The sequence below is a fragment of the Eumetopias jubatus genome, unplaced genomic scaffold (genome assembly GCF_037043125.1).
Source record: "Eumetopias jubatus isolate StellerSeaLion01/CBP00866 unplaced genomic scaffold, mEumJub1_p1.0 scaffold_12, whole genome shotgun sequence".
NCBI classification, from domain to species: domain Eukaryota; kingdom Metazoa; phylum Chordata; class Mammalia; order Carnivora; family Otariidae; genus Eumetopias; species Eumetopias jubatus.
Window position 1 is genome coordinate 37,159,895 of NW_028274818.1, and position 13,857 is coordinate 37,173,751.

At 44.4% G+C, this 13,857-nt stretch overlaps 1 protein-coding gene across 1 annotated transcript; it reads right to left on the reverse strand.

The window, feature by feature from the left end:
• Positions 1 to 313: 313 nt before the first annotated feature.
• On the reverse strand, positions 314 to 8,109 carry SLC30A1 (solute carrier family 30 member 1). The gene is made up of 2 exons (XM_028125814.2): positions 6,840 to 8,109; positions 314 to 5,141 (listed from the first exon to the last, which is right to left on the reverse strand). Exons 1-2 carry the CDS (start codon positions 7,459 to 7,461, stop codon positions 4,240 to 4,242), a joined length of 1,524 nt encoding a protein of 507 aa, XP_027981615.1. The 5' UTR covers positions 7,462 to 8,109; the 3' UTR covers positions 314 to 4,239.
• Between the last annotated feature and the right edge of the window lie 5,748 nt (positions 8,110 to 13,857).

The window sequence follows — 13,857 nt, forward strand, 5'->3', positions numbered from 1 at the left end:
TGTTAGTAACTATGCTTACAAATAGCAAGAACCAGAAGCAGGTTAACCTGTAATTACATAATGTAATGTTAATGTTTGTAACAAAACAATTTCACAGCCACTGAATATTTCATGTTAGTGAGGCTTTGCTGTGTTACCCTTTCTATTTCTATTGCAATTTTTGCCCATTTTCTCCCTTCCACAATACTATCCTATAACCTGGTCATCCTGTACACCTAGCAACACTTAAGTCACGATTTCCCTTTAAAACACCTTTAGTCTTCATAACCCAACCTAGTATAGGAGGGGAGGCCACATGCACAAAACAATGAAATAGATATTAAAATTAGTTTATTTTTCTACTTAACTTTTAATAAATGAGAAGAAACACAGTAGTCTGTCTCATAAAGAACATTTATAATACATAACAATCCATAAAGCCTCATGGTGAGGTAGGAACAGCTTTGGAAAACAACGCACAGTCATAAAACATACAAAAAGTTAGGTAAAATGTTGCAGCACTAAAGGACATTTTATCTGCATCTGCATTTAATGAGATGATAATTGCATTTAACTGTGCCACATCTGGCCCAAAGGACAGGCTATGGTCGACACAAAACAACACAACATGGAAGTTTCATAAAGAATCACAGAATACATTGATACACTTCATTGTGCTGTTTCAAGGCAGGACCATAACACGGCAATTTGTGTCTTTTTATATATAGCCACATAATAATTGTATGTTACATTCCCTTCAGCATCTTTTTGCCAAAGACACTGGACCACAAAATTTTTGGTTTAAAAGTTTAAACTGAATGACATACAAAAGGCTCTTGTGCCAGTGAAAATGACTGCTAAATATTCCAGAGCTTGTTAGTAAAACAAAATAGCATCGCCACATAGTATCGGTAGAGCTACATCAAAATAGTGCTATTACAATTCCCGTTTCAGATGGCCAAACACTGTATTTGAGTTTTCCATTTAAAAAGCAACCAGAAAACCTCCACCTTCCCAAGAGTTTTAACACTGTTTTATGCCTTAACTGAAACTGAGTATTTATTAAAATAAATATTTCTATATTGTAGAATTATTCTCCCTATTTGTATATGTGTGAAAATCTTAAGACAGCAGGTAAATGACATTTATATCATTCAAATGATATCTGCTTATAAACAGTAAAAGAATCTTCAACTTAATACCAGATAGCCTACTAAATACTTCACATTACGTTCCATAGGCCCTTTCCCTCAAAACTTTCAAAAATTCAAAATTAACTGAGCATGTTAATAGGATACAGGATACAAACATGTTAACATAGTCTTCTACCTACTGAGATTTTTCCAAGGTGCTCTTGATGGAAATTTTTCCTATTCAAATTACATACCTTAGTTAGTCAAACATTTCTAAAATGCTAAAATTCATACACCAAAGTTTTTGCCCTTTTTTGACTTTTTTTTTTTAAGGTTCTAGTCCGTATTTTTACAATGCAGATGCCCTTCAAAAAACCCTTATTAAACAATCACAAAAGCTGAAAGGTGGCAACAGAGAAGGAAATCTCTCCTTACTAAGGCGGCATTTGGCTTGGAAAAATTGGGAGTTGTTTTATTTCAGGCACATGCAGCACCTCCTTTTCACTAAACTGAGACAACAGACAAGTTTCTAAACACATATCCTAAATACACTGATCTTGCTCAAATATAAAAGAGCCAGCAGGAGAGATGCACCTCCTAAAATTGATGCATTGCTATAAAACAGCATATTTAAATATTGGGTTTAAGTCTCCTAAAAATTCAGGGTATTTCCCTCATTTTCTTTCAGGAAGGAATAAGCTATTTTGGAAATGACACTTAAATCCCACAATATTTAAATATAAAAGCATTTTTTAAAAGATAATGCTAAAAATGGGTTAGAAAGTGCATTGTCAAGAAATAAATAATTCTCTGCTAAAACTCAAAAGGTGAGTCAGTGCCCACGGATTTTGCTATTATGACAAAGTCCTTTGAAAAAAGAATTCTATGGTACCACTTTGTTACGTATAAGCAATTTAAAAATTATGAAAAGTGAAATAACTGAAATCTAAAGGCTGTTACCTTCAAAGCACTTCTGGGAAAAAAAAAAAAGCCCTTGTCCCATGCTTATACACCATTAAAAAAAATCCTCATTTAGCTGATGTCTTATACATTATACAACCTTTAAGAAAGACCCAATAAAGCATTTGTCAAGAAAACCCCACTGAAATGTATTTTACCAGTTATCCTATTGTATGTGTCATTACCAAAATGTTTCTGTAACATAAACTGTTTTAAGATCTTAAGAAAATGGTTTGTAGTTTTAAGTGTTGAATCAGGAATGTACGTGATACAGTACAGTTTGAAGCTCTCTAGTTTACCCATGAGATTCCCGAATTTCATGTTTAAAAAATTTTTTTTGCAAAATTCAAAGTAACTTCCAGTTTAGGAATTGAATTACACAATTATCAGATAAGAGTATTAAAAGATCAAGATGTATTGCAAATTGGTGGGTTATGGTTTTGGCCCATTATAGCACATGTGAACTTACAAACTGTGTTCCTAAAATTACCTCATTCTCATTGGAAAAATCGGCTGTTCTTAAATAGGCCCATTGCCAGCAATAGGCTTATACTAGAAAAAAAACACACCATCTACCACAAAAGATCCCTTTAAAAAGTTAACTGTCCAATGCCAACACTTTCATCTTAAGACCCATTAAACAATGAATTATTTCAAATCCCAAAAGATAGCCATCCCAAAAGTAGTCAGCTATAAAAGTTACTGAAGTAGTCAGGATACCTTATTTCTAGAAAAATAGAGCTATACATGATAACTGATATTAATATTCATCCTTATGAGGACAAAAATCTAGTTTCTTCACAAAGCATAACCCCTCTCTGTCAAGAAAAATATAACTTAAATATCCTTAAATAATATTTGTGTATGGATTCGAAACCCATAGCAACAATGAAATAACCAAGAACAATTTCCTGCGTAGATACTGTGGCATCTTACAAAATAAGCCACTATTGCAAGATCTGAGCAATGTCAAGACAGGATGACCTACAGAATCTTAATCATTAATTTTGCCTTAACTTTGTTTTTTAAGAATTTAATATCCAAACTGCATTAACCATTAGATTTCCTTTTTCTCCTACCTAAGTCAATGGCTCCGGGCAAAGCACAAGAACTGCTGGTTGTACTTGAAAAAAGCTCCATTTGAATCCATTCACGATTGGTCACCATGAAATGACTCTAAGTTTTGCTTAAATATCTACAATTTGAAAGATTACACGAATAAGTTTGCATTTAACATGTAACTATCAGATTAGCTTTAATATCCTTAAAAATATTTACTGTATATATTTCATAAGTAAACTTTCAGCTCAATGTTCCTAATGCCAATCTTTCAGAGAAAGTAATGCTGGTGAATATGTCCACATTTTAGACTAACTTTGGTAAAAGAAAACATGAGTTAAAATTCTCCCAATAATTTAAAAAATGTCTGAATACTAACTTACAACAATCTAAATATTTAATTTGGTAAACCTTCTCCCTTGCTCTTACTCTCCGTATGCCCTATTATATGTAAACTGTAGTTCAACTTGTTAATTAACTCAACTGTTTATTTAGAGTAATACTCAGCAATATAGAATCCAGGATAGTAACTTGATCTTTAGTATTACAAATACCCCATGTAAAGAAGAAAAATGAACTTTTCCTAACAATATCCATGAGTCATTCTGAAAAACATGCTATGTAATGATTTCAGAGGGCAAGTAAATATTACCTAAAACATCGAAGGAAGCAAACCTGTTGATGATTTTTCAAGTTGAGTGATTATAATTCTAAAAAACAAAGTATAACACTGGGGGAAAAGAAAAGCAGAGAATTCCAGTAACAATTTTAATTTATTTATCCCCCTAATTAATTTTTTACCATGGAAAAACTGGAAATCAAATGTCATTGTTATATAAGGTTTATACTTACTTTGAACAAAAATGTAACATAGTGTTAAAACTGGCTTTCCAAAACTGTTACAGCATAGCTGTACTCTGCACTAATAATCACAAAGTTGTAATATAGAACTCTGTTAGGCAGTCCCATTATGTTCTTACAAAAATAGAATTAAACTGTGTGACCAGACAAGGACTTCAATTACACTACTTGGCAAACTTAGAATTTCAATAGTCTTTTTCCTCTTGCAGTTTAAAGCAAAAGTCAAATATCACATCTTTCTTAAGACTCACAAAGATGATTCAGGTTGTTTGTTTGGCATTTTTTTAATCTCTATCACAACAGCAGGGATGCTTTCAACTTTAGTCCTCCTGGGCTTCTTCTCTAGATTGTCACTAAGTTCTAGACAAGAAATGCTAACTGTTGGGGGCTTTTCTGCATCCTTTCCAGAAGGGGCTTGTGGCCGTGTCCCACAACATTGCTTCAAAGCACACTGAGTTCTGCAGGCAAGTTCACATGGGACTACACTTGATTTAGAGCCTACACTAGCAAATTCAGGCTGAATGGTAGTAGCGTGAATTCCGTGATTATGAAAAACGTCTTTAATGATTTTGGCCACCTGCATGTATGATGTCGGGTCTTCACATTTTATGTGAGCAGTGGCAATGATTCTGCTTCCAGCAAGTTGCCAAACATGTAATTCATGAACTTCCTCAACTCCTTCAACATCTCGAAGTTCTTTTATCAAATTTTTGATATCAATTTGTTTAGGAACAGTTTGTAGAAGAATAAGAGCAGATTCCTTAAGTAATGGATAAGTTGTGTAAAGAAGTATACAAACCATTACAATGCAAAGAGTTGGATCTAAATATAGCACCCAGCAAGGACCGGCCTCATAAACTGTTGCATGAGTACTATTAACTATTTCTACAAATGCTTTGCAGGGGTCAGGGGTACATGGATTCACACAAAACTCCCCTTCAGGACAACCCTTCCAAGAAAAGTAAAAGACCAAGGCATTTACTACTACAATCACTGAACCCAAAGCATCTCCAAAGACATGCAGAAAAACTCCACGCATGTTAAGTTGTCCAGCCTTATCATCATCTTCCAATTCCACATGGTCAGGTTCTCTGATAAGATTCCCATTCACTTGTACTTCCACCGCATCATTTCTGGACTTTTCTGGATCTACAAAGAAAGAAAAAATGCTGTATCAAATACATTTAAAGTGTTTACACAAACCTCTTCATCTAATTCCATTTTAGTGAAAGAGGTGAACATTTTTCATGGAACGCAATTTAAAAATGTGCCCAGGGCCGTTTAGTATAAACTAACGTATTGGGAACAAGCCAGGGCATAACGGCCAGGGCTAAATCAAGTCATTAGGAAGATTATTGCCTCCCTATTCTAACCACCCTCCTACCCTCCCCACCTCCAAAAAAAGTTCATCTTTTCTGTGAGGGGGTGGGGGTGCTGTGAACATTCCGCTATGCTTTTTGGCATATACAAAAAGAAAACATAAAATTGAATGCTATCTCCCACAAACTTAATGCAACTATGGAGAAGTCAACTATGGAGAAGTCTACTAGTCAGGTCAAAGGCCTGATTTGACCCACAGCTCCTGTTACTCTTTGTCATGAAGGTGTTGTGGCTAACTCAAACTTTTATCATGAATAGAAACCACAGAATCTCCTGGTGGAGAGGGTTTAGAAACTGACAGATCAAATATAAACCCAACAACAATCATAAACTTCAGGAAAAGTTGAAATAAATGATCTCCATCTACTCTACCAGTTCTTAAACCAAATGTACGCATATTTTAAAGGAATTATTGTATACACACCAGAGCAGCTTAATTTTCTTTGGAATAACACCTTGCAGAGTGGGAGTGAGGGGAAATTCAATTGTTTATTAAACCTTTTCAGTGTACAAGTTCAATTTCATTAACATGATATCCTGAATCTTCAAAAAAGAACAAGTTGTCTATGTAGTATCATACCACTAAGCAAATAAATGTAAATAAAAAAAAACTGGAAGGAAATACACCAAATTGTTAACGTCATTAGAGCCTGGGTAGTTGGGCTTTGGTTGATTCCTTTTCCCAGGTCTTTTCTTCCAACATTTTCCAAATTGCCTTCAAGAGCAATTATACTTAGAATGAAAAGCATCCAGTAAAAAATAAGATGAATAAGTTGCCATCACTTTTATTTTAGTATGATTTTGCAAAGTCCTAAGTGAAATGTTAAACATGACCAAACTGGTCCTAAATCTAGGATTTGCAGGATCAGGCTCAGACTTTAGATAATTAACTGAAATACACATTGCCATTCTTAAAAGAAACCACTAACCAGGATTTTGAGCTCAGGAAAGTCAATGGCTAGACGGCTCTGAAGGTAATACTGAGAAACTTGTTTAAAGGGCACAAGAACTACTTGGGCAGGGCAAGGTTTCAAATGGCCAACAACTGAGGATGAATTGAGGATTATCTCCGTTTCCCAAGGGGGGGCGGCCAAGAAATTTACTTAGGAAGCACTTCTGATTCTGTGAAAACCAAAATCAGACAGTCTCTCGAAAGGACTACTCCTAATGACGGCCAAGGGCAGCTGTGGATTGCAGCGGGCTGACGGCCACCTCGCGACCCTTTGCCCACTCTCCAAACCACAGTCCCCACCGCCACCTCCAGCCGCGCGCCCCAGGTGCTAGCACCCGGCCGAAAGGGGTCCTATTTCCTCGTGTGCCCCGCGGGTGCGGGACCTGGAGGGCTGGAGGCGGCGGCGGCGGCGGCGGCGCGGGCACCAGGGGGCGTGCGGGCCATCCCGCCCAAGGCCAGGCTAGGGTCTGGGCTTCCCCTGACCCAGCCACCTGCGGTGGCCACTCTCTCCTCACCTGACCGGTCCAGTTTCAGCCCGTTGGAGTTGCTGCTATTGGACACCAGGGTGTTGGTCTCCTCCTGGTCGGGCCTCTGCTCGCCCGGGGTCACGTTGTCGTCGCTGTCCCCGGTGCGGCTGCTCTTGCCGCGGACCCCCTTGGGGAGACCGTGGCCGTGACCGTGACCCCCGTGCGAGTGGCCGTGGCCGGAGTCGTTGCCGAAGCCGCTATGATGGTGGAAGAGGCAGAGCCCCATCACGTTGACCAGCAGCCCGGCCACGCCGACCCCGAGGACCACCAGCGGCTGCTGCATCTCGTGCGGCTCGATGAAGCGCTCGATGGCCTCCAGTAGGATGGCGAAGCAGAGGCCGGTCAGGAAGATGGCGTTCACCAGAGCCCCCATCACTTCGGCCCGGATCCAGCCGAACGTGTTCTTCTGGGTGGCGTGGGTCCGCCGAGCGAAGCGCTCAGCCACCAGCGCCACCACTAGCGCCAGCACGTCCGACAGCATGTGAAAGGAGTCGGAGAGCATCGCCAGCGACGAGGTCACCCGGCTCACCACCACCTCCAGCACCATGAACATGAAGGTCAGCATCAGCATGCACACCAGCCGGCCCCGGTTCCGACCCCAGCACCCCATGGCTGCGGCTCAGGGGGCCCTCCGTGCGCGGCCCGGCGGCTACACTGGCGGTGGCGGCGAGTCGCCGGCGGCCGGCGACCCGGCGACGGAGGCGGAAGGGCGGCGCGGGGCTGTCGCCGCCCGACCGGGCCGTTCGGGAAACCGCTGAAGGGCCTCCGCGGCCGGACGGGGACGAGTCCGGGGTCAAGCCGCCGAGCCCCCGCGCCTGCGGGCGTCCCCGGCGGGCCGGCAGCGCGCAGCTCCTCAGGCGTCGGTGCTCAGAGCCGGCGCGGAGGCCCGGCTCAGCCCCAGCAGTCCCCACACCCACAGCGGGGAGGCAGAGGCCGAGGCCGAGGCGGCGGCGGCGGCGGCGGCGGCGGCGGGGCGCTGGGGCTCCCGAAGCCCGGGGACGAAAAGCCGGAGCAGGAGCAGGAGCAGGCGGGCAGCGGGGGCGGGCGACGGGCAGCTCCGCGCTACGAAGGCTCCCAGCATCTGCAGGGCTCTCCGCGCAGGTCTTCCCTTCGCTCGTCTCTTCAGCTGTGGCTCGGACCGGGAAGCCGACGCCTGAAGAGCTAAAAAGGCGGCGGCCACGGCAGCTGCACTCGGCCCGGTCTCCGGCGCCTTCTTCGCCCCCCCGCCTTTGCAGACGGTTTACAAAAAAACTTTGCTTTGCACTCGGAACCCCCGTTTTCACACGGACCCGAGCGTGACAAGGCCTCGACGCCCCGCCCACCAGGCCCGGCACGCTTCCCCATTGGCCAGAACCCCCTCACGACAGCCTCCGCACTCCGCCCACCCGCGCTCGCTATTGGGTGGAAGCTCGGCGGGGCGGGAGGGGGCGGTGTCGAGGCTCCAACAGATGGGGGCGGGGCCTTTCCCTCCAGGAGCCGGGCGTGGGCCGGGGGCCGCGGCCGGGTGCAGCGGCGGGCGTCGTGGGGGAGGGTAGGGGGCGCGGGCCGCGTGCAGCAGGAGGGGGAGGGGCAGGCGGGCTCCCCCGGCGTAGCCGGGCCGCTGCTCAGGCCGTGCGGGTCCTCGCGGCGCCCCGCACACCTCCGGGGGCCGGGCAGCAAACAGACTTTGATCCTCCGAGCTGAGTCCACGTGGTGAAGGGAGGCTCGGGAGACAAGTTGACCAAAGTAAAGCCATTTTGGTATTTAGGCTGACCCTTAACCTAAAAGTCAGCAGGTCATAAAAAGAGTCACAAGATCCCACTCATGGAAGACCACAAGACCCGACTCCCTCTGGCAGTAAAAGTCATAGAGGCTGGACATTCTTAAAATTGCTCCCTGTGGGTAATTCCACAACCTTAAGACAACAGAAAAACTCACCGCTCAGTGTAAATGATAAAGTTAAGCAGTAAGCCCCTTTCTATACGTCAGCCAATTAAAAAAAACAACTTACAAAACCGTTAGAGGCAAAGGGGGGGTCTTCTTCCTCACCTGGGAGGAGAGACCGCTACTTTATCTATGAAGTAGCCCCTTTCTTCTAGATACACCTTTGTCCCTTTCCCTAAATGGCTTGCTCTTGAATTTTTTCTCCGCAAAGCCAAGACCCACTCCCCCCGTCCCTCCCCCGCCTCGGCGAGGGGCCTGAGACCCTCCCTCTCGCGGCCTCCACCGGCCGGCATCAATAGAAGAGACCAGAGACCCTGACCGCTGTGTGACGGACGGCAGCCAGGGAGGGGGAGCCGGTGGGTGCGGGGCTCCCGGGTGCGCCCTCCTGTCGGGAGACCCGGGATGAAGCCGACACATTCATAAAGCGAGGGCTGCTGCACACTGAGCTGAGTTAGACCTTCCGAGAGGTCCTGCAAGGGGCATGAACTGAATCTTTAAAAATGTTTCAGTAAAGCAGACCACCCGTCTCAGCACCATCCCTAGGAGACCTTGTGTAACATCAGATATTTCTGTCACTGATTATCTAAGGACAATTTAGGGTACAGACGTCAAGCAGGAGCAACCCGGGTTCTGGCCCTCGCTTTGTCACTATAAAGCTGTGTGACTTTGGGAGAATCAACTAATCTCTCTAGACCTGTTTCTTCATCCATAAAATAAAGGATTGGGCAAGAGGAACTCAAGATTCTTTCTCAGTCTAAAATTCTAAGGCTCTATGATTTAACAAACATTTTATTTATAGGCTACAAGGAGCTGAACCCTGTGTTGGTTGCTATGGGGAAGGGGAGGGGCAGTTAAGAATACAGAAGAATGAGCTTCTGGCCAGGTGGAGGTAAAATATAAATATATAAAATGTTTAAGTTACCATGAAATACTCAATAAATTGTGCCAACCCGAGTTTAGAGTGCATACATATACACTGTGCTCTGAGTGGAGATTAGTTCATCTGGAAGTGAAGATTTCCTGTTCCTAAAGTGGAGGGGTGGCTGGAGTCAGAGTAACCTAAGCTGGACCCCAAAGGCCTTACCACAGCTCCAGAATGGAGGAAGAACCCCCATGTTCTGGATTGCTACAAGACAAAGGCAGTGCTAGCCAGTGCCTCAGGATCTATATATAAGGCTAGTTTGGAGCCATGTTATTTTGCATTTTAAAAAATATTTCTATTTCTGTTTTTTTATTTTTTTTTCCCATTTGTATGTGGTGTGTTTCTCATTTTGCTATCCAAACTGCAGAGCTGGATCCTCATCTACTATTTCTGTTCGGCAGTCATAGAAAGAAACGAGAGAAGTTTCCAAGACAGTAGAAAAGGCGGACTGATAGGATTTGATGATGAATTGGGAGGGTGCAAACTGGGAGGAGAATTTAACAAAGATATTTCAAATGTTTTAACCCGATAAGGAAAATATGGCTTTAAACAAGTGAGGAAGCTGGGGGAGAGGGTGGAGGGAGGAGCTGATTTTAAGGGGAAATAGCCCGTTTTTAATGTGCTAAATTTGAAATGAAATCTGGATGGTGACAGTGCAAAGGAGTGGGGAGATGGGTCTTGGGAGTTCACAATCTCCCCTCCTTTGGTATGGACGACTGACATTTAACTGATCATATTGTGCAAACACAGCTTCAAACTTCCTTCCAACCAACCGCTCCTATCTAGAACTTGGGGAGCCACTTATGGGTCAAGATATCCTATGGAAATGGCCAAGAGGCAGTTGGAAGACCATTTTGCCACCTGTTGGGAGCTGCTGTGGCCCTTTATTTAAACAATGGATTTCTCCAAATGTGAGAATTTATGCCCAAAGAGGAACCAATAAGGAGATGTAGAAGGCAGCGGTGCTCAACAAATAGGACAGCCATCCCCCCAATAACTAAGCAGACCGAATGGGAAGATATTTAGACCCATATAAAAACAGGCTCGGGCGCACGTGGGGTGGCTCAGTCAGTTAAACGTCCCATGCTGGATTTCAGCTCAGGTCATGATCTCAGGGTCATAATCTCAGGGTCAGGAGATCAAGCCCTGCCCCGGCCCGGCCCCCTTGGAGCCTACTTAGGATTCTCTCTCGCCCTCTGCCCCTCCCCTCCCCACCTCTTGCGCTGGCAGGCACTTGTGCTCTCTCTCTCTCTCTCTCTCTCTCAAAAACAAACCAACCAACAAACAGGCTCTTAGGTTCAATTCAACCCAATAGTCACTTATGAGAACCCATTTTGTACAGACTTTTCTTTCTCTTGTGTAAGCCATTTCATAATGTGCTTTATTCTCACATGTAAAGGGGGAGGGAGCTACATTTTCCAGGTTGTAAGGAGTTATAATCCTGCCCTCCACAAAGAGTAATACCAGCAAAACCTTTCAGTTGAATAAACTTTTCTTCCCCCAGCACTGTGTAGTCAAAATACTTTGGTACCTTGACTCCCATTTGTCCTTTGTCCTTTGTCAGCTGGTAGGCCTTTTCTGGTGTTAACACAGTCAGGAGTGGGTTAACATGGAGGGAGACTGTACCATTACTCACCAACAACCCTGGAGGTTGTGGTCCCTGGTTGAGTAAAATGGCTTGGCTTTTTCTTCCTAAATCTTGAGAACTCTCCGATAATTTGCTTAGTATCCAAACTGACTAAACTCAGCATACTTTTTTTTGTTGTTGTTCAGCATACTTTAAAGATGAGAGAATAATGCTCCTTTTGGAAAGAGACTGCCAATTTGAATGAAAAATCAAATGTGTAACACAAACTGCAATCTCAAAGGCCCCTAAAGACCCCTCCCTGCTCTCAATGCCAAGCTCCTCTGACCTGGAGCTGCCCAGTGCAGGAAGCTAGCCTGAAGATGATCCATCCCAATGTAGGTTTCTAAGGACCCTCACAAAAACCCTGCTACACACGGATACACCTCGGAATCTCGATTATCAAAACTCATGACTGCACCAGGGGAAGAAGAAAACCATGTGAAAACCAGATTGCATTTGACTTTGGTTGACAGTAAATCACTTCTAATGTTCAATCTTCAAGCAAAAATGATGCGGGAAATGGATCTGTTTGGGTTTTTTGTTTGTTTTGGAACGTACTTGAATAATTATTACAAATATACAGTAAAATCTCTAGCAACAACATGAGGGCAAGGTTTGAATTTCTAGCTGCTCCCTGAGGGAACAGGCAGTAGAAAAAAGAATAAACAAGTAACAATGCAGTAATAAAGCCTAGAAACATCACAAAAGGGTTCAGGGGTGTAAGGGAAACCATATGAAAGAAAGGGTCAGAGCAGGAAACCCTATGAGGAAGCAAAGGGGAAACAGGAACAGTGTAGAGCAGAATGTACATTGAGAGGCCCAGGACAATCGCTGAGCTTTTTATACTTGGTTAAGCTAAGGAATGGCAGGTGAGAGTGAATAGCAAAGGAAAGCTCATTTTTCCTGGAACCTGAAAACTGGATCAAAGTACTCCAGTCATGCCTGGAAATTGAATCTAGAAGTAAAGGCAGTGACACCTATACAGAAAGGCTCGTTAAAGACATTTGTGAATTTCTTGCATGCAGTGTCACATTAGACCAGCAACTGTTGAAGGCTCAGGTAGTCAGTTTTAAGGATTAGATGGAATGCCCATTCTCTCTTTAGCCCTTCTACTCTAGGGGCTGGAGATTCTAATTAAAGTACAAAGAACAGAAGTTCAATTTTTTTTTTTTTAATTTAAAAGCATGTTTCTATGACTCTCTCCATTACTTGCCTATAAGGATGATGCTGACCAGTAGAGCATCTTGAAAATATTGCACCCCTAATGAGTTTTAGAAAGGCCAGGGAACTGGTCTTTTAAGTTACTATGTGACTTCGGGGGCACCTGGGTAGCTCAGTCGGTTAAGCATCTGACTTGGTTTCAGCTCAGGTCATGTTCTCAGGGTCTTGATTCAGAGTCCTGATTGAGCCCTGAGTCAGGCTCCATGCTCAGCGTGGAGTTGGCTTGAGATTCTCTGCCTCTCCCTTTGCCCCTTCCCTTGTTCACTCTCTCTCTCTCAAATAAATAAATAAAATCTTAAAAATAAAAAAGTTACTATGTGACTTTGGAGAAGTTATTAAACCTCCCTGGGCCTTACTTTCTACATCTTTTCAGCGAGTGGATGAAAGAGATGGCCTCTCGCTGGAGTTAGGAAATAAGGGGGCTGCTGCTGTCTATCTGACACTCTCAGCTGGGCCCGGTCAGGCTACCTATACTTGGGATCCCCATGGACCCAGGGCTGCATTTTCAACCTGCAGACTCAGAAACTGTGTTTTTATCATTTCACCTGCTGGGGGGACAGATTCCCATGGATTCAACATGGACTAATTTGCTGACTGGACCCCTGGTCTATCCACTTTCTCTGTCTAGAAGGGAAAGCCCATTGCACCCAGGCTGCCTCCCTGTTGGTGGACAGGGCCATTCAGAAGCAAGGCTGCCCAGGGAGGAGAGAACTAGACCAGCAGGTGGGCCTTCTGTGGAGGAGAGCATTTCTATTCTCTCTCCAAGGCTGTAAAAGTCTCCTGCCTGTCTCTGCACACACTCTGCCCTCCTGCCCCTGAGTTATACTTCCACATCGTCCACTACCACCACCACCACCACAGCGCAATCCTTCCGAGGCCTCCCAGTGTTCTGGGAAAACCCAACCCAAGTGCATGGGGCTGGGTATTGCCCTGGCTTCCCTCCCCAGCCTCAAGCCATCACCTAACAGGACTGGCCCACCACCATACTCCCTCCCGTGAAAAGGCCTGTGCACACACTGTTCCCTCTGCCTGGGACACTCTTCCATCCCCTTTCCCCCACTTCAGCTCTTGCTTACCCTGCAGGTCTCAGCTCAAAGGGCCATTTCCTCAGGGAGGTCTTCACTAACATCTCTGACCAGGTCAAGTCTCTCTAGTGCAAGTGCTCTTGGCTCCTTGGACTGATCTTTTGTGGCACAGAACAATAACACAATATTTTTCCATGTCACTATTTGGTTAGATTGTGAACTCCCTGTGGGCAAGGGTAGTGTGTGCTTTTGCTCACTATTATATCCCTAGCCAGCCTGGCTCAGTCA